The sequence below is a fragment of the Oryx dammah genome, unplaced genomic scaffold (genome assembly GCF_014754425.2).
Source record: "Oryx dammah isolate SB20612 unplaced genomic scaffold, SCBI_Odam_1.1 HiC_scaffold_19, whole genome shotgun sequence".
NCBI lineage: Eukaryota > Metazoa > Chordata > Mammalia > Artiodactyla > Bovidae > Oryx > Oryx dammah.
In genome coordinates, this window is record NW_024070203.1 from 13,464,099 (window position 1) to 13,483,457 (window position 19,359).

At 61.3% G+C, this 19,359-nt stretch overlaps 1 protein-coding gene across 9 annotated transcripts in view; it reads right to left on the reverse strand.

The window, feature by feature from the left end:
• Positions 1-19,359, reverse strand: part of MROH1 (maestro heat like repeat family member 1) — a 50,382-nt gene that overhangs the window by 1,517 nt on the left and 29,506 nt on the right. For 6 of the 9 annotated variants that reach the window (XR_005724624.1, XM_040261536.1, XM_040261539.1 and 3 more), the window contains 23 exons: positions 18,125-18,232; positions 17,830-17,974; positions 17,709-17,749; positions 17,255-17,396; positions 16,900-16,952; positions 16,335-16,442; positions 15,837-15,956; positions 15,631-15,753; positions 14,754-14,900; positions 14,642-14,668; positions 13,733-13,855; positions 13,548-13,627; positions 13,187-13,469; positions 12,618-12,722; positions 10,832-10,967; positions 10,601-10,713; positions 9,467-9,619; positions 4,692-4,846; positions 2,632-2,797; positions 1,865-2,061; positions 1,218-1,355; positions 839-953; positions 55-561 (listed from right to left, as the gene is read on the reverse strand). Coding sequence is in view for 8 of the 9 variants with exons in the window: in XM_040261536.1 (XP_040117470.1) it covers positions 55-561; positions 839-953; positions 1,218-1,355; positions 1,865-2,061; positions 2,632-2,797; positions 4,692-4,846; positions 9,467-9,619; positions 10,601-10,713; positions 10,832-10,967; positions 12,618-12,722; positions 13,187-13,469; positions 13,548-13,627; positions 13,733-13,855; positions 14,642-14,668; positions 14,754-14,900; positions 15,631-15,753; positions 15,837-15,956; positions 16,335-16,442; positions 16,900-16,952; positions 17,255-17,396; positions 17,709-17,749; positions 17,830-17,974; positions 18,125-18,232 (3,285 nt within the window). In the remaining variant the exon portion in view is untranslated. The remainder of the gene's footprint in view (positions 1-54; positions 562-838; positions 954-1,217; positions 1,356-1,864; positions 2,062-2,631; positions 2,798-4,691; positions 4,847-9,466; positions 9,620-10,600; positions 10,714-10,831; positions 10,968-12,617; positions 12,723-13,186; positions 13,470-13,547; positions 13,628-13,732; positions 13,856-14,641; positions 14,669-14,753; positions 14,901-15,630; positions 15,754-15,836; positions 15,957-16,334; positions 16,443-16,899; positions 16,953-17,254; positions 17,397-17,708; positions 17,750-17,829; positions 17,975-18,124; positions 18,233-19,359) is intronic. The other 3 variants (XM_040261543.1, XM_040261544.1, XM_040261542.1) reach the window with 3 other exon arrangements.

Genomic DNA, 19,359 nt, shown 5'->3' on the forward strand with positions numbered 1-19,359 from the left:
GGGAGCAAGGGGCAGAATAGACCAGGCTGCAACAGCCAGGGGCAGGGGGCCTACGCTGTCAAAGAAGGGCCGAATGCGGACAGCAATGTGCAGCAGCACCGCACGCAGGTCCCAGGCGTCCACCAGGTCCATCAGCCTTGCCAGGCCCACCATGGCCTCCAGCGCCACCAGGCTGTGTGGGTCGTCCCCATCGTCCAGCCCACCGATCATGGCCGTCAGGAGTTGGGGGCCGTGGGTCCGTACCTGGGGAGGCCACACATACCTGTGTGCCCAGGCCATGCCACGCCCAGCTGCCCAGCTGCCCACCCTCCGACCCTGTGGCTGCTGGGTCTGCCCGGGTCTCCTCACCAGCTGTGGCTCTGCTGTCCCTCCCTCACCCAGGAGCAGGGCCTCAGAGGGCTGCCCAACGGTCACCTTATCTGGGGAGCCCAAGGCAACGTTGGCCAGGCCGCGGAGCACCAGCCTCCGTACGCGGGCACTCGTGTCCTTCTGCCGTGCCATCAGGTTGTCCAGCAGCGACTCCAGGAGCATCAGGTCGTTCACCACGTTGCTGCTGAGCAGCTAGGGGCAGAGGTGCACTGACCCCCACCCCAAATGCACCGGGCAGCACCGGTCCCCGGTCACTGAGGGGACATGGCTGAGGCCAGCAGGCCAAGCTGGGCTCCTGGCCTTGCCTCAGCCTCCCGACTCCTGACCCCAGCCCCTCCCTGGCCCCCACTGCTTTGGTCTGGGGTAGGTTTTCAATGTGGCCCCCCTGCCCCACCCAGGCCTGCCTGTGGGGGGACTTCACACTGCCCCCCTCCCCCCTCCACTCATGGTCCAAAGTAAGTGCTCCTACCTCAGCCAGGAAGGCTGTGGAGGTGATCCTCTGGACCTCATACACGCTGCTCTGTGTGGCGAAGAGCGCCTTCATCACCAGGGGCAGCCGGGGGCCTGCAAACTTGGCCATGGCACTGGGAAGGAGGCACGCAGGCAGGAGCTGGGGCCTCAGGCTGCCCCGAGCACACCAGTCCCGGGGGCCTGGGGAGCACGCCTGCCTCCCACCCTGCACCGTCTGGCCTGCTAGAGTCGCCCCTCAGCTGCCGCTGCACATCCTCCGCTCAGACGTGCTGCCCCCCCCCCCCAACCAGAGGTCTTCCCCCTGCTCCCGGTCCACCTCACCTACAGAACCTGCTGCCCTCATGGACTCCCCACTGCCCCACGCGCTGCCCGCTCACCTGGCCAGCTGAGTGACGCCCTCCTCGTGCCCAGCCGAGGTCTTGAGCAGCTGCCAGCCCCCGTCCAGCTCCATGCGCTGCACCACGTCCTCATTGCCGCCGCGGACAAGCATGGCCTGCAGCGCATCTACCGCAGAGCTGTGGAGACGTGGGTGCGGCTTGGCTGGCGCAGGCAGGGCACAGCTCTGCTCCTTGCACACACATGCACGCACACCCGCCTGTACTCCTAGAAAACGTGCCCAAGGACCCCCAGCCTTCTCCCTGCTAGCAGTGTCCCTTCCCCTGGGCAGCACTGTGGACCCTCTGCTCTTGTCCCCAAACCCCCCAACTGAGAGCCAAGGGGAAGGCACGGGCACAGCCAGTGGCTCCAGGCCCGGATCCAAACCAGCAGGGCCTCACCCATGTGGCAGCTGCGACCCTACAGGGCTGGGGCCAGAGCCGTGGCCAACTGCAGGTGGGGGCCCATGTCAGTGTGGCTGAGGACTGAGGCTGCACTCAGGGTGGGCCGGTTTGGAACCTGCCGACCCCAAGCACTCCCCAGGGAAGGTGCAGCTCGGGGTCAGCTGGTGCCTGGCCCCCCACCCCTGGGAAGCTACTTCCAGTAGCTGACTGTCATGGCCTGGGGGTGCTATGCCAGGCCCCCTCACCTGCAAGGCTCGAGGCTCCGTGAGGCCAGGCCTGAGCTGGCGCTCCTCCTCTCCTTGGCCTGCAGGTGCCGGGGCGGCTGGACACCCATGGTGCAGCTGACCCGCAGCAGCAGTGCCACAAACAGCTGGGGGTAGAGCTCCAGCACCGCTGGCCCTGACGCCGGGGCAGATGCGACCTCGTGCAGTGCACAGGTGGCCTGCAGATGAGCCACCTCAGCCTCTGCCCCTACCCTCAGGGCAGGCTCAGTGAACGCTGGACCCTGCACCCGGGACAAAACCCAGCCCGCAGCCCCTCTTCCTTTGCAGGCACCCCGCATTCCCCGAGGTCTTGGGCCCTAGGAGGGGTAGCCATGGGGGTGAGATGAGGAGCCCAGCCCTGTCCAGCTTGGCCCATGGGGCAGAAGGCAGGCCAGGGGCAGCATGGCCACCTTGGGGACTAGCTCCCAGCATCTGCTCTTGGCTCCTCAGCAGGAGGAGGAAATCTTGCAGGTGCTTCACTGTGGAAATGCTGCCAAGCTGGGTTTATTTTTTTCCCCGTAGGATGAAATAGAGTGGGCTCCCTTGGGGGCCTACACCTGTGGGGACTTTACGAGCCTGGGCTCACAGCTCACTGGCTCCAGGGTTCCCATCAGCTGCCAGGTGCCAGCAAGGCGCAACCCAGGCTTCCCATGGGGCCCTCTGGCAGCGGCCACGTGGCCCCTCATCGCCTCCTGGGCCCGCGGGGGAGGGCAGAGGGGGCGGTGCGTGCCAGCCCAGCCTCCACTCACTGCGAGGGGCAGCAGGGTGGCCACGCGGTCCGGCGTGCTGCTCAGCAGGAAGGCTCGGCTCTCCTTGAACGGGACGTCCCTGCTTATCTTCTCCAGGAGCAGCCCCAGGACCTGTGCAGTGAGGCCGGGCTCCAAGGCCAGTGCTCGCCACAGGGTGCAGGTGTGGCTGGAGGGGCGGGAGAACGACCCCTCTGAGGCCCTGGCTCCGCAGCCCGGCATGCCCACTGGCCTCGGCTCCAGCCAGGCCACAAACAGCACCCTGACTCCAGGCCTTGAGTAACCCCTTCCTCCAACCCAGGGTCCTAACCAGGCAGCCTGATGGTAAGCAGACACCCAGTGGTGGGGAGGTGTCCCCTGGAGCTGCCAGAAGCAGACAGTGGGCTCCCTAGAGGAGACACTGTCACCCCAGCCCCGAGCACGCCTGTGAGTCACTTCTCCTGAGCAAAGAGCAGCACGTGGCCAAAGAGGCATGCAGGTGACGTCAGGCAGAGGCTGCAGGAGGCCCGAGCAGCCCCAGCCCCAGCATTTACACAGGCTGTGGCTGCACGGTACGTTTACAGGGAGAAGCGACAGACATCAGAGATCTAACCAGAACCAGAAACTCTAAACAGAGAGTGCATTTGGAAGCGAACCAACAGCCCTTTAGAAATGAGACACGCAGCACTGTGCTCAGTGATGTACTTGGCATCGGTCTGGACATGGCAGGAGAGAGAAATGGTGAACTGGAAGACGAGTGGAGGAAGTTGCCCAGAACCCCGCAGGGAAGGGTCATCGGATGTTCAGAAGCAGAGGTGTCGGGCAGGGCAGTGGGGGTGAGTGCACATTCAAGTGGCGTCTCACAAGCAGAGGGGAGATGGTGTCTGAAGAGACAGGCTGAAAGTCGGGAGAGCTGACGACAAACACTAACTCACAGGCTTGAGAAGCCAGGGAGCCCCCTGGCAGGACTAAGAACGGAAAGCCTCAGACTCCTCTCTGCCAGAAGGCACAGAGCGCCATCAACAAGGGACACCCAGTGCGTGTCCCTCGGCCTTAGCCCCAGCTGGGCTCAAAGGAGCCAGAAAGGACACGTCCTCTTACTCAAACTAAAGGGAAGCATGTGCCGAGCTCGAGCTCCAAACGCGGCAACAGCCCCAGAGAGGGACGGCTGAGTAAACGTGGTCCAGACACACGGGTGCAACTTCCAAACTAACCAAGTGAAGTGAAACTGCAACAAGACCCTGTCAATCTAAAAAGACAGTGAGGAAGATAAAAAAGACCAAGGGAAGAAAAATCGGCAGTTGGTTTAATCCCAACCGTATCAGCAATGAAGTGCTGTTTATTCTGGGAAAGGGACCCCTAGAGCGCAAGGGGAAAAAGGCCAACAGTGATGGCAGGAGGGGCAGTGGCAAACGGGACCGCCGTGTCTGGGGAGCGGTGCCCACTGTCTAAGCGAGAGCCAAGCAGGCCATGGGAGCCCCGATCTGGGGCAGGTGCAGGTGCTTCAGGCCGCGGCCACAGGGAAGGATGTGCTGCCTCCCTGTCCCCTGGCACGGGGGTCTCCAGATCACGGGTGCTGCCTCCATCCACCACGTGGACCCCAAGAAAGGCATGCCCAGCGGGCCCTGAGCTCTGGAAGCCCTGGGAGCAGAGCAAAGGCTGCCTGGAGGCCTTAGCGCAGAAGCAAGGGCCCCGGGGACTGGGGACCCGCAGGGCCCAGCACAGGCCCGGGTGTGGACACGCCCTGCCCTGAGAAGCCCAGGACGGCAACTGGAGTGTCACTGATGGGCCAGTGGTGTCCTTGGGAGCCAGGGGTGTCCATGGCAGATGGAGACCCTTCCTGGCTCAAGGAGGGCGCTGGCCCAGGGTCCTGCTCACAGATGATGGTGGAAGCCCAACAGAGCACCAGCCCCAGAGAACTGGCCAGCACTGCCCATGAGAGCAAGCCATCTCCACCCAGCCCAGTGCCAGGGCCTCCAGGCTCCCACACACAGGATTAGGGAGCCCACAAATACTTGGTCAGATGGGGGTACACCAGAGCATGGAGCCCCATCCATCCCTGCAGGTGGGTGGGCACCAGGTACCTGTCAAAGGGCAGGGGGCTGCCCAGAAGGCTGGACACCACAGCGGCGCGGTGGTGGGCGGCCAGGACCAACACGCTGTGCTGTGCAGCCTGTAGGACGTGCTCCTCTCGGGTCTCCTGCATCTTCGAGCGCAGCACACTCACAATCTCAGGCACCTGTGGGCAGGCGGCAGTCAGGCCAGCGGCAGGACATGCCCCCGCGGGCGCCGATCCCTGGGGCTAGGGAGGCCAGCACCACGCCCCGCCAAGGGACGCTGGGACTCCTTGCTGCCAGCCCTGATGAAGGGGGACAGGAGCCAGAGCCCTCAGGGCCGAGGAGTTGATTCACGTCCCCAGAGTCCATGTGGGAAAGGAGAGGAACCCAAAAGGGGCCTGCTGGCGGGAGGTGCCAGGACAGACACACACACAACCTGAGGGAGCAGAGTGGGAGGGCAAGGCCACGGGGGTAAGTGCTGAGGCTCACAGGGTGACCCTGCCTTGACCCCTGCAGGCAAGACACAGCTGCCCACTGCTCACCGGAAAGTGCTCCGTCCCTCCTCCCAGGCTGCGGGCTTGGCTGGGAGGGGCAGGCTTTCCAGCCGTGGCGGCTGAGCAGCAGCAGATGGGCAGCAAGGGCACCCAGCGGCCCGAGCCAACAGGGTGCCGCCCCAAACCGTCCAGGCTGGACAGCTAGGAAGCGCCCCGGTGTGAGGTGAAAGTTGATGACAGAGCGCTGGCCACAGCCCCAGGTACAGGGCCCCCTGGACGGGGCAGCTGGCAGTCGTGGGCTCCACCCCAGGGCAGGGCTGGCTGAGGACCCACCAGGGGCCCCGGGCCCAGGAGCAGAGGGAAGGGCCCGCCGAGCTCTGACGGGACCCACACCCACAGCGGGAACAGGGGCAGCGGGGAAATCCAGGCACACGTGCGGCCCGCCTGAGGGAGGGGCTCTGTCCCCACAGTTCTCAAAGGATTTGTAAACATAACCAAGTCCTTCTCTTTCTATGACAGTGAGTCTAGAAGGCTGACAACCTTCTAAGGACCTGGACCTCTTTGCTGTGGCTCCACCCATCGGCCCTGACCCTCGGCCCGTCCAGCTGCGCCTCCCTGACCAGCTGGCTGCTGCCACACTGAGCCTGCTCAGGGAGCCTGGCGGGAGGGTGGACACCTGGACAGTCGGACTTGAGTTTCTCTGACACCAAATCAGAAAAAGGGGTCCTAGTCAGTGACCCGTGACCGGGCTGACCCCTGCCCCAACACACCAGGATGATCAGGTGGGCGCAGACGGAACTGGGGGTCAAGGGCAGAAGGACGTGGCAGGAACGAACAGCTGCCTCCCAATGTGCGGGAGTGGGAAGCAGTCTTGGCCATTGGCGTGGGCCCAGTGACATTTGCGGGTAGATGGGCTGTGATCGTCCCATCCACAGTGCCACTGGAACGGGCCACACTGTCTCTGGGGCAAGGAGCATGGCTCGCTCCAGTCTCCTGGACTCTTTCTCAGCCGTGAGGGGCAGGGCTCCCCAGAAGACCCCAGGCCTGACAGGCTGGCACTGGTGCAGTTTTTGTGGGTGCGCCCTGCGGAGGCCTGTCCCTCACCCCAGGTTCTCAAAGTCCACTGGAACATAATTGCCTATATGTATATTTTACTGCATTTCAAATTTCTGCATGTAATTTTTTCCCTGTTTCCTTTTGCTCCCTTGGGTGTCAGTCTGAGACACTGCCTCAGCTCATCTGTCTCTGTTGTCTTTGCTTCTGCAGACTTTCTCAGCAGCGATACCCATGAGCACCAAGAGCAGCTTGGTCTTGACTCTCTGGAGCTGTGATGGCACTCCAGCACTCAGGTGTGGCGGTTCTGGCTGCGTCCACACCAGGTTCTCGGCTTCCTGGAACTGGTGAGCGGGGCCCACTCTGCCCATCACACCTCAGGCCTGCTGGGCTGCTCCACATTTGCCCTCAGCAGCCCACACCCGCAGCTCCAGACTGGGAACCCCCTTCATGGGGACCCCTTTCTTAACCTGCACAGGTTCTTGTGGACACGGCTGCCTCACCCAGGCACATGCCCAGGAGGAACCACTGGGCTGGGGCACCCTCTGCCTCAGGTCTGCCGGCCATTTCTGTGGAGCGGCACTGCTTCCCACGCCCGCACGTTGGGAGGCAGGTGTTCATTCCTGCCACGTCCCTCTGCCCTTGACCCCCAGTTCCGTCTGTACCCACCTGACCATCCTGGTGTGTTGGGGCAGGGGTCAGCCTGGTCACGAGTCACCTACTAGGACACCTTTTTCTGATTTGGTGTCAGAGAAACTCAAGTCCGACTGTCTAGGTGTCTCTGGGGGTCCCCCAGCGGGCTCTCAGGGTAAGAAAGGAAATGGTACCAATGGCGCTGATGCCAGTGTCCCTGTCACGTGAGCTGGAGAGGGCCTGCTGCAGACAGGTTGGAAGTGTGAAGCAGGGACACCGCCCTGGGATGGGTGTGCTGAGCGGGTCTGCGGGCTGAGCCGGAGGAGACAGCCTGGCAGCTCTGGAGGCCGGCAGCCGGCTCATCACATGGGCCCCGGGAGAGGCACCCTGATTTATCCAGGATGGGCAGGACTCAAAACTACTTTTAGTAAACTCCTAGAGAAAAACAGAAATCTTCGGGACACTAGATTTGGTAATGACTCCTTGGAAATGAGCCTCAAAGCACTGCATATGGAGCTGCAGCAAAAGACGTGGTCTAGGGAGAAGACAACCTATGCAAAAACAGCCGCCAGTCATGTATCTGACAGTGTGTTAATTTCAGAGTACAAGCAGCTCCTACAGTTGGCTCAGATAGTAAAAGCATCTGTCTACAATGTGGGAGACCAGGGTTCAATCCCTGGGTCGGGAAGATCTGCTGGAGAAGGAAATGGCAATCCACTCCAGTTCTATTGCCTGGAAAATCCCATGGACAGAGGAGCCTGGTAGGCCACAGTCCATGGGGTCACAAAGAGTCGGACATGACTGAGCGACTTCACTTCACTTCTTCACAGTTCCAAAATGATATCGAATCCAATAACCTGATCTGGAAATGGGCATGGATGTGGACTTCTTCTCTGAAGAAGACAAACAAATGGCCGGCAAGCATATCCACATCACTCACTGCAGAGGAAGCGCAAGTTGAAACCAGTATGACATGCTGCTTCACACACATCAGGATGGCCACTATTAAAAACACAGCCATTGACAAACACTGGCCAGAACCCCCATGCCCTGCTGGTGGGAATGTAAACTGGTGCAGTCACTAGGAAAACAGTACAGCAGTTCCTCTGAAAATTCAAAATAGAATCACCATCAGTTCAGTTCAGTTCAGTCGCTCAGTCGTGTCCGACTCTTTGCGACCCCATGAATCGCAGAACACGAGGCCTCCCTGTCCATAATCAAATCCCGGAGTTCACTCAGATTTGCGTCCATCGAGTCTGTGATGCCATCCAACCATCTCATCCTCTGTCGTCCCCTTCTCCTCCTGCCCCCAATCCCTCCCAGCATCAGAGTCTTTTCCAATGAGTCATCACACTCATGGAGATGATCTGAGTAGCCAGGAAACGTGTGTGTTCCAGTTCATAAGCCACAGAGAAACGTGCACGAAGGAGCTGGGACAGCTCCCCGTCAGAGCTGTCAGCCCCCGTCTGACAGCCCTGGGACAGTGGCACAAAAGCCTCTCCTGTGGCCCCAGTCACTTTCCTGGGCATGTCTCCAACCGAAATGCACCCTCAGGTCCAAAGAAGCCCGACTCCAGCAGCACTCATGTTCAGACTGGGAACTGCCCAGCACTCGCTGAGGTGGGCAGGTGAGGGAGTGATGGGGCGACCCACATGGCCAGGCCTGGAAGACACATGCTGTCCCACAGACGATGGCCATGCAGGCCAGACGTGAGGCGCCTGCTACACGAGGTGCACCCCAAGCCCTGCTCTGTGCTGCAGAGAGCTTGTGGCACCCTGTGGGGCCAGCTGGGGTGCCAGGGGCTCTGGGGTTGGTGGGGTCTGTTCCTGTCTATGAACCCCAAGGCTGTACACTTAGCACAACCCCCCTTTTCTGTTGCTATGCTTCATTTTAATAGGGAGCTTAAATCTTTGTCCAAGCATATGGGACCCCACCTGCTGGGTCATCTAGTTCATAGGATTCACAGGCTGCCGTGAATCTAGCACTAATCTAGCAGTCACCTGAGCTTTGGAGCCTGTTCAGGCCTCAGGACCTGAGCACATCTGTCAGGGTGGCTGGCAACCATGTTTGGGGACCACGTGGGCCACCACGTGAGCTCATGGCCAGAAGGCCTCAAAGGTGATGATGGGATGGTGGATAGGGCAGGATCTGAGTGTCCCGGGCACCTCTGCTCTGGGCTGGACCTGCTGCAGAAGCCCCTGTGCCAGCACCTGGTGACCCTATGGACCCCTGTCCTCACCAGCAATGTGAGCAGGGCACTCAGCCCGGGCCCAATCACAGACCCTAGCACTGGCCTTTCCCTTTCAATTGCCTTTTCTACCTTTACATTCTGAGCAGTTACTTTTGCTTAGTTCAGTCTTCAAAAAGAGTAAGATTTATCCCATCAGGCCCACAGGGAGAAGCGGAGAGTGCTGAGGGCCAAAGGTCCACAGAGCAGGGAGTGGGGTGGAGAGCCCCAGGTTACCAGGCCTGCCCACCGGCACTCCTGGCAGACCCTCTGGACATGACCACGCCCACACCACGCCCCCAGGGAGCTCTAGACCAGGCCCTGCCCACCCAGCCTCTAGCCTGGGCCCAGGCGGCCCCACCCTGCCCAAGCCTGGCCCCGCCCCCAGGCCCCACCTTCTCCTGCAGCATGTTGCCCCGCTCCTTCAGCAGGCAGTTGATCATGACGGTGGCGGCTCGTGAGCAGTTCTTGTCGGGATCTCCCAGGCCCTCAAACAAGGTTAGCAAGAGGCTGATGAGCTGATCTGGTGGGAGGCGCTTGGCGATAATCTAGGAGGACAGTTGTGTCAGGAAGACAGAGAGGAGGGGGTCAGCACACCTTCGGTGCGTGGCATCCCAGGGACTCAGCTTCTCAGGGAAGGACTGGCCCCTCTCAAACCCCTGCCCCAGGCTTTCCCACCCTCTTACAGGCCCTTAAAGCCTTTAGAGCTTCTGCCAGTGCCAGGTGGGGTGGCTCACACCCAGGACCCCTCCCCAGACTGAAGCCAGGTCTAGGTGCCGCCCATGGCCTCCAGGCCCCTGGAAGCGGGTCCCTGGGCATCTGCAGGGCCCAGGTCAGCACCCTCTCGGAGGATCCTCCTGACCAACAGGGTAGGCTAGGAGTGGTCCTGGTGTGCAGCCTCTCTAGAGTACAGAGTCAAGGGCAGATGGGGGCATGCTCTACCCTGGACTGCCCAGCCTCGGAGGCTCCAAAGCACCCTCAGCTCCTCCCAGCAACAGAGGAGGGTCCCTGGCCTCCCTCCACATAACAGAGAGCAACCAGAAGTTAGGGCAGATAAATTCTGTACAGAGAAGAAATAAAATCACAGAAGTGGATGAATATTTAGAAAGTCTGACCCCAAACATGAAGTTCTTGCTCCCCCTGGACTCCCCTTGGGCTGGGTCTTTGTTTCTCAATGTCTGAGCCCCCCTGACCCCCACAAAGGGTCCTGTTGACCCCCTTCCCTTCCATCTTCATCAGGAGAGAAAGCCTCCAGACCCCTGAGGGCCATTTCCAGTCACCAAGCGGAAAAGAAGCACTGCCCTGGCTTGGGAGTCACTGGGTGGGCTAGGGCAGCTTTCTCAACCTTGTGGAGCCAGAAGCTGAGCTCCTGCCACCCGCTACTGGGCCCCGGAGGGTGGGTCCAGCAAGTGCAGGAAGAGTGGGCTGGTGCTGGACATGGAACTCTGATAAGACCTGCCTGCCTGCCCAGCTGGCACCCACAGAGCCCATACGTGCAAGGAGCTGCTGCAGCAACCACTGGCAGGTACCTGGGCGATGCTGTGGCAGGTGTGGAAGAGAATGGCAGGGTCAGGGTGCACCAGGCCATCCTTGAGGCTGAGGAGCTGCTCAGCCACATCGTCCCGGTAGTCTCGCGAGAAGCCTGAAAGGCGGAAGGGCACGTGGGGTGGGCGCAGGCCTTCTCTGGCCACCAGAGGCCCAGCCTCTGCTCCCTCATCCCCCCAACACACACACACTGCTGCCCAGCCAGGGGGGCTCACCCTCATAGCCCAGCTGCAGGTACAGCAGGGAGTGGACACAGCTCACAGCCTCTCGGCGAGTGGCAGGCCAGAGGTCGGCGCACCGTGGGGAGAAGAGGCCAACAAGGAGGCCCAGGTTGTGGAAGGGCACCAGGGCCTGGAGAGGCAGATGTAGGGGTGCTGTGGGGACGCTGGGGGCAAATAGCCAGAGATGGCACTGGGGCTCAGGAGTCATTGGGGTGGGCAGCTACCTGCACCCCCTGGACCCAGATACAGGCGGGCCTGTGACCAGAGGGCAGCCCTCCCCCACCCCAGGGTGGGTCCCAAGAGGGATGAGAGCTGGGCAAGCAGGGGTGTGGACAGGGCATGGCCAGCTTCTGATCACTCCTCAGATATACGGGAATTCCTGTCCCAAAAGCCAAGGGGTGGGTGCTACACAAGCCCTTTCATCCCCATGGGGACTGGGCCTGTTCTTCAGAGCCTTTCTTGCTCTCCTCGAATAGAGAGCCTCTCAACCGTACTCTGAGCAAAGGGCCTTGCTTCCTACACCCCAAATCGGAGGATATCAGCTACCCACCCCCAACACAGCCCACACACGAGTGGCCTCCCTGGGAGATGCCACCACGCACCCTGCCCGGCACGGGCTCTTGAGGGTGTGGGGCTCCAGGCTGCTACTCCTCCCGAAACCAGGGGGAGGCTGGATGGGGGTTGGAGGCCACCAGCTGCATTCCTCTCCACAAGGGCAGAGCCCTGTCTCGTCACGAACAAAAAGTGAACTCTGGTTGGACCAGGGTTATGTGAAAAACAGGCCATGGAGAAGCTGGGTGGGAAAAGCTGTCTAAGCCAGCCAACAGACGATGCTCTGAACACAACAAAAAAAGAACAAGGCCCACCAACGAGCATCTCGCTTGAGAGTTAACGGCTTGGGGCCACCACCAGTATCCACCTTCCTGCGGTCAGCAGCACAAGCCAGCAGGTGTTGAAATGGTGAGAAAGGCCAAACTCGATGGCCTTTGTGAATGGCTGTGGTTGTGTGTCTGAACAGCAGAGATTTAACTAAACACTCATCAAGAGTCACAGAGGGATCTTATTCCTTATAAACTACCCAGTTCCTACCAGTTCCTAAGTTCAGGAGTCCAGTTCTCCTGCCTACCACAATAAGTAGATGATTATATACAGTGGAGACTGCAGCGACAGACGGTGCCTCTGCTAGGGCCGGGGGCCAGGCTGGCCAGGTCCACCGTTAACAGCACAGGAGCCCTTGGTACACTCCTGTCAAGGCCACGCTGGAGCATGGGAGGACCACACCAGTCTACCCTAAAGCCAGCAGAGTGACGGCCTCGTAAGAACAACTGTGAAGTTCTAACAAGGGAAGAGGAGCTGCTGAACCCCAACTAATACTAAAATGCAAAGTAACCGTGTGGCTCTGGGAGCGCTCCTTCCCACCGCTCCAACTAACAGTGCTGTCCTCGCCGCCGCACTCCAGGGGTTCACAAGTCCCTACCTTGGCCCGAGCTGCAGCTTCTGCCTCCAACACCCTCCACTCCTCCTCTCACATGGGGGTCCCCATCGCCCTTCCCTGCGTCGGGCGGGTTCCCAAGGATGAGGCTGCCCATCAGGTTCGATGCTGAGTGGCCAGCCCTGGGAACACTTGCTGACCCTTGTCCTCTGTCCACAGCCCAGGAGAGGACAGTGCCGCTCGCAGCCCTGGGCAGTGGGAAATGCGAGGGCCCCAGGCTGTGGCCCCGGGCCAAGGGATGGGCATGCGGCAGAGGAGGGACCGCGCAGGCCACCCTGGGGCACTCACGCTAATCTGCAGGTGTTCTAGGAAGAACTGCAGCAGGCAGGCACTCAGGCCAAGCGCCCGCACCCGCTCGTGGCCCTTCGGGGACTTGATCCACGGGCTCAGGTGCTGAGGAAGAAGGGGCTTCAATAGGTGCAGCTTGGGACAGCCTCCCTGCCAGGCCACCCTCTGGGCACGGGGGCCAGCACACCAGGTCAGAGTGGGCCCCTTGGGCAGCGCCTCCCCCACCCCCTCGTTCTGTCCTGCTGGCCTGGCTCACGGCCATGGCCACCCCTGGTGGAATCTCTAGGCATGCCCATGCAAGGACATGGTGTTCCCAGACATGGATTGGTCCTGCCCCAGCCCACAGCCACCCATCCACCAACATGATGGCCTCAGAGGGTCAGGAGTGCCCATCTGGGGCACCTCAGGGTCTCTCTGTCCGGACCCCACGATGGGGGAGCAGAGAGATCGAGCTCTGAGCCCGTCTGCTCAGACTGCACCCGTCTGCATACCCCCAGGCCAGAGGGGCCCTGCCCACTGGCTCACAGGCCACCCCCCACTTGCACAGAGCGCCACGGCCTGCCACACACCTCCACCATGACCTGCAGACCCTGGGGCGTCATGTTCCGCTGAAGGAGGCTCGTCAGCAAGTCCTTGAGGGCCTGCATGGTGTCCAGGTACAGGGACTGGAAGAAGAGAAGCTGCCAGTCCTGCTGTGACCCCCCACCCCTGGACAGGGCCACCGTGGGGGCCACTGATAGCTCCTGGAGGCTGTCCCCCTCCTCTGGTTCAGGCAGCACGGCCATGACACTGTGCAGGCAGCTGTGAATCAGGTCCGCCTGCACCTGCTCCTCCAGGGCCGGCTCCAGGGTACTGTGCCGCCAGTTAAGGCCCAGTGCTCATGCAGAGGGCCCCCTACAGCTGCACCCCGCCCCCGCAAGGAAAGGATACACCAGGTACATGCAGGTGAGCATGGCCTTCTTCCGAATGGGCGTCCTCAGCGAGTCTGGGGGCTCCGCTTTGATGAACTCCTGGGAGAGCAGCCGCAGGGCAGCCCTTGGCTGAAGCTCCAGCTTGCCCCCAGGTCAGGCCCCACAACCCGGGGGCTCGGTCCTCCCTAGCCCGCCCACACTCACCACCATCTGCGCCACCAGCTCCGCCTTCCTCGAGAGGTGGAAGGAGCCGCTGTGAGCGCTGCTGCAGATGGCCTGGGTGGCCATGCACACACTCTGCACCAGGCTCAGTCTCAGGGCCGGGTCCTGCAAGGACAACTGGGCTGCGGGAGCCACCAAGGCCCGAGGCTCACAGGCTGAGCCTGATGGGGGGAGGCCACCCAGAGCGGCGAGGCCAGGACGCCAGCCACTCTCCTGCAAGCCAGACATGGACTCCCTTCCAGTCTACAGGCTCTCAGCCAGTCCTCCACGTGGGCCAAGGTGGGTCTGCGAAGGAAGGCCCTTGGCTGTGGGCCTGACCTGGGGGTCCCGGGGTCACAACCCCGGGCAGATGACTGCAGGCTCGCCACGCGTCATCCAGCTGCCTCCCCCAGGTGGAGGGGACGCTGCTGCCCTGGCAGAGCCCCAGCAGAGGGCTGGCCCCTAGCTCTAAAGGGCTGAGTCAGAGAGAGAGGTCACAGAACAGCCCTGGCCCAGAGACCCCAGGAGACCCAGGGTGTTGGGGGTCTGCTCTTCAAGGGACAGCCCGGCCGTTCCCAGAGAAGGTTCCCAGGTTAGTGCCAGAGTCCACAAGGGAAGTGTGTTAGTGAGGCAGAGGCTGCTGTCCTGGCTGCAGAACTCCCCAGACCAGGCGCTGGCAGAGATGGAGTGGAGCCAGGAGAGGGGCACACTGAGGACCCCGCCTGGCCTGGGAGCCACCACCTCCCCTCCGTCCCCCCACCTCCGGGGCCTGGGCCAGGGCAGGAGCTCCTAGGCCCTAGAGGGCTGTCCTGCAGGCCTTGCCTGAACTGGGACTAGGACGCCCCAGGAGCGCCCCGCTGCCACCCCGGCCAGCCCAGACAGAGGAGAGAGCTCAGGCCCCGCACACTGTACCTTGGTCTCTACCTTTATCCCCAGAACCTGGATGACAGAAGTGAGACAAGTTACGTAAGAAGCTCCTGAGGCAGCGCCCCGCCCCAAGCCTCTGAGACACCCAGACGCCCACCTTGGTGCTGAAGCACTGGGACATGTTCCGGAACACGTCTGCCTCCACCCTGGCCAGCAGCAGCTCACGCGGGGCCCGGGCCGCCACGTGCCCGTAGCACAGAATCAGGGCACTCCTCACTTTGTCAGCCTCACTCTCACTCCGATCCTGAGAAGTCAGAGCTCTGTGACAATCACACCCCCAGCAGGAGCCACGCCCTGCGACCCCAGGTGCCAAAGAACAGCAGAGCCAGTCTGAAGGAAGATGCCACTTGACTAAGGAGTCTGGGGCCTGTTGGGGACCAAGGGTCAGAGGGGAAAGGACGCAGGGGGGACCACAGTGGGAGGGGCAAGCAGGAGGAGGGGCTGGGGGCTGAGAGCAACCAAAGGGCCAGGTGGGGTCCCCGTCTTCGCTTGGGTGGCTGCCCAGGGGCCCTCTGTCCTAGGGCCCTGTTCACACTACACCAGCCCGAGACCCCAGCACTGGTAACCCTGGTCCAGGGAGACAGGCTAGGGTAGGAGCAGACAGCGCAGGTGCTCTCACACAACCGGCTTCAGCCCGCATGCAGCCCCCCACTGGCCACCAGGGGGCAGACGACACACAAACCGGTGGTGGGACAGGAAGGGGCTGCTCCCATCCTGCTGCCCAGAGCCGGTTCATTGCCCCCAACCCCAATGTGGGAGAGAGGCCACACACGCCAGCCCCACCCATGAGGAAGCAGAGACTGGAAGCCAGCTCCCTGCCCCACCCCCGGCCTGCAGGGCACAGAGCCCAGGAAGCTCTAGGACCAACACTGTCTGCCCTACCGAACCTCAGCATGCTGGCACTGCAGCTAAGACAAAACCCCGGGCCAGCCCACCCCAGGCCTCCCACTCAGCTGTCAGCCTGACCTCGCTACCTTAAAAATGTTGAAAATGCCGGCAGATTTTCTGAGCACGTCTGACTTCACAAAGTCTTCCAGCTGGGCCAGGGTGTCATCCAGGTGGGAGATGGCACAGATCCCAAAGCAACAGGCAAGGCCCTGGGGAGGCACAGGTGCACTCACACCTGGGCAAGGTGGGATGGGAAGGCACGCGCACACACACACGCTGGGGGGGCAGCCACCTCACGCTCCCTCTCCTCCTGGTATCTGGCCGTCTCCAGCAGCTCCTGCAGGTGCTTCCTCACCACCTCCTTACTTGAAGCGGCACCCAGGGTGGTCCCGACACATTTGTAAAGGAAGTTCTGCAACGAAGCCAGACAAGGGGTGGTGCCAACTCCCCAGTGGAGGGATGCCCCTAGCGGGGCACTCTCAGTGCCTGCACCACGGAACAGACACACCACTGCAAAGGCCAGACACGCTCTGCGCACTGAGGAGCAGCAGGTGGGCGCGGAGCCCTGTGTCTCCAGCCGCCAGCCCACAGCCTTCTGCTCCAGGTCCTGCCAGGACCACAGCGGCCATCAGACAGGCTCAGGGAGCAAAAGACAGAATCAGAGGACAGGATCGAGGGCAGTGCCCACGGCACTGCTGGCGGTGTGTCCTCCTGCACCTCCTACTGGGGGAGCTCCTCCTGGGGCTTCCCTTCCCCCTCCCCTCCTCCTGGGGCTCCCCTCCCTGTGCACCTTCTCCAGGGGTGTCCCGTTGTAGTTGGGTAGCTGCTTGCACATTTCCAGGGTCAGCTGGCAGACCCAGGTGTTGTCAGACACGACAGCCAGGGAATCCCGGAGAAACTGTGGGCAGGAACTCTACCAATGAGGGCGGGCTCGGCCTCTCACTGGCCAGACTAGGGGAGAACCCAAAGCCCCAGGTGCCACAGGCGGTGACCACAGGTCCTGTGCCATAGCTCTGAATGGCCGTAGGTAACTTTGAAGCCGAGACAGAAATTCTGGGTGGTCAGGCGTGCCCCAGTACATGGGGCACTGGGGCCTCAACCAAGCAGGGGACAGGACAGAGGGCTCTCTGGCCAGAGCAGCCCCTATGATATGACCCCATCGCAGCACGCAGTCCTCACCCCAGAGACACCCGCCTGTCCCTCCGCCCCTCCCCACCACCACCAGGTCAAGGCAAGCACTACCACTCTGGGAGGTACAGTGCGCCCAGCACCCACTGCCCCAGCCCTCCCCACCCAGGCCAGAAAAGGGCCTGTGCCCAAAGCAGGCTAACTCTCATCTCCTCCTCTTCTCTCACCATCAGCAGCTTTTCTTCCCACTCCTCCTGTGGCAGGGTTTCTTCACTGTATTCTGAAATGACCAATCACCCGCTCAGCCTGGTGGACAGCACTGGAGATCTCAGAGTCCCCTCCACCAGGCCCAGGCCCCTTCGGTTCCAGGATAGAGGAAGAAAGAGCCCACATCCAGTGAGCTCGCAGGTGACACCAGACAAGGAGCATCTTTCCAGCCCACTCTCCAGGCCCTTTCCTGAACCACAGCAAAGGCAATTTCTTCCAACTTTTAAAACCCTGGTCTCCAGTGGCCAGCCTTGATGCCAACAGGCAACAATCGGGGTCAGAGGAGGAGCGGCAGCGCCCACCCCTAGGCCTCACCGTCCAGGTGCTCCAGCAGCAGGGGGATGGCAGTCGCCCACTGCTGACCCAGGGCCGGGTGGATATCCTGATGCAAGACACTCAGGAGGCGCAGCGAGGCTGCTCCGCGACCGTCCCCCACATAGGGATTGGAAGACACGACCTGCAGAAGGCAGAGGTGGGGTCTCCACCAGCGTCCTGGGCCACAGTGTTCCACCTGAGGCCAAGCACGGACACCCAGGTCGGGGCAAGGAGGCCCCAGAGACACAGCTCCCCAGATCCGCCCCGGAGTGCCTGATGGTCCTTCCCAGGGCGGTGACAGGGTGCGGGTGGGGCAGCAGGGACTAGGGGAGGGCCCAGCCCCGCTGACACCCCTCAGAGTGGGCACTGAGGCCGCCTGGCTGACACCCCTCAGAGTGGGCACTGAGGCCACCTGGCTGGGAGGGGAGCCACTGTGGCCTGAGCAGCTGCTTACCAGGAGTCTGGTGGTGACAGCGTAGGGAGACGGGAGGTGCACTGCAGGGAGACAGACCACAGCACTCAGGGCTGCCCCCTTGGGGGGCAGGGGGAAGGGCTGGGCTGGGGCAGGGGCACACCATTGCCGTTGTACTGGATGAGGGGGGCATGGGCCCCCGCCTCCTGCCTCTTCTGGGCCAAGTGCACAAGGCTCCTGCAGAGCGGGCTCAGCGCCCCGGTGAAGCGAATGGGGACCAGGAACTCAAGCAGGTACGGCCAGAGGACCTGGGGGCAGTGCAGGGTGTGTGGGAGCCCAGACCCGCAGCGCGGCCTCCCTGCACCGCAGCCTCCTTGTACCCACGGCCTTCCCACACCTGCTCCCAGACCAAGGCGTCAGGAGCAGGCTGGCGGGTCCCCCAGGGCAGGGGTGCTCACCTCGCCCATCCTGTCCACGGTGGTGCTGACCAGGTAGAGGGTGCTGACGCTGATGGCCCGCACGCTATCGGCCGCCAGGGCCTCACTGTCCGCACCCGGCTTCTGAGTCTGGGGGCGGGAGGGCAGGATGCTGTGCACTCTGCTCTGCAGGTCACCAGTCATGGGTTCCGGCCCTGAGGACACGGCCTGAACAGAAGCATGAGAGGCCCTGCCCAACCCCTAGGGAGGGGACCATCCCCAGTCACTGGCAGGACACTCGCTCTCCACTAAAATCGTCCCAAAAACCCAGCTCCCCGGCCCAAGCTCCAGCGTCCAGACTAGAAAAACCATCAGCATTTCCTGAGAGCCGCTAACCGCATCCTCACAGGTGGTATTCCGTCCTTGTGGACACGGTCACTGCCTGAGAAAGTGCCATTCCCACCAAGAACACAGATGAGCCCTGCTGCCCCACGGGCCAGTGGTTTCTCTCAGACCCAAGGAGTCAGTGCTCCAGAGCCCAGCTCCCTGGAGTCTTCTAGGCAAAAAAGGACTCTATTGTCTAAATGCTGAGTCTTCAATTCATGTTTTGAAATACCGAAAAGCAAACACTGAAAACAAAGCAAAAGTGGGAAAACCGTAATGACTGTTGGAGACATTTGGCACCTCTCACCAAGAAATTACAGATCGAGAAGAAAAAAATAGAGACGTTTAGGGCCTGAATAGCAAGTTTTAGAGCATGCTCTAAAAATATAGAGAAAACTTTATACCAGATACACACAAAGGACGTTGAATGCCTGACTGCCTATTAGGCCAAATAGAAAATCTCAAGAAACACTTAGAAGCAGAAATACACCTGGCCAGATTCAAAGCAATAAAATTACAAGCCCACAATAGCCACAAAAGGCCAATCACCTAGAAAATTATAAACATCCAAGCCACTGGGTTCTTGATGTCCAGGCAAAGGCAGCTGGTCCGTGTGGGGAGAAGCGTCTTTACAGTGAGCGGTGCCGGGACAGCAGGATACCCACGCGCAAAGTACGGAGCCTGAACCCACACCTCACAGTGAACAAAAGGAACGCAAGATAGAACACAGACCTTGTGTAAAACTTCTAGAAGAAAACATGGGGGAACACCTTTGTGACTTTAGGTAAAGAAAGGATTTACTAGTTACACCACCAGAAGCAAGAGCTATAAATAAAAGCCCAATAACGTGGACTTCTAAAATATTAGCACTTTTGCTTTCTGAAATACAATGT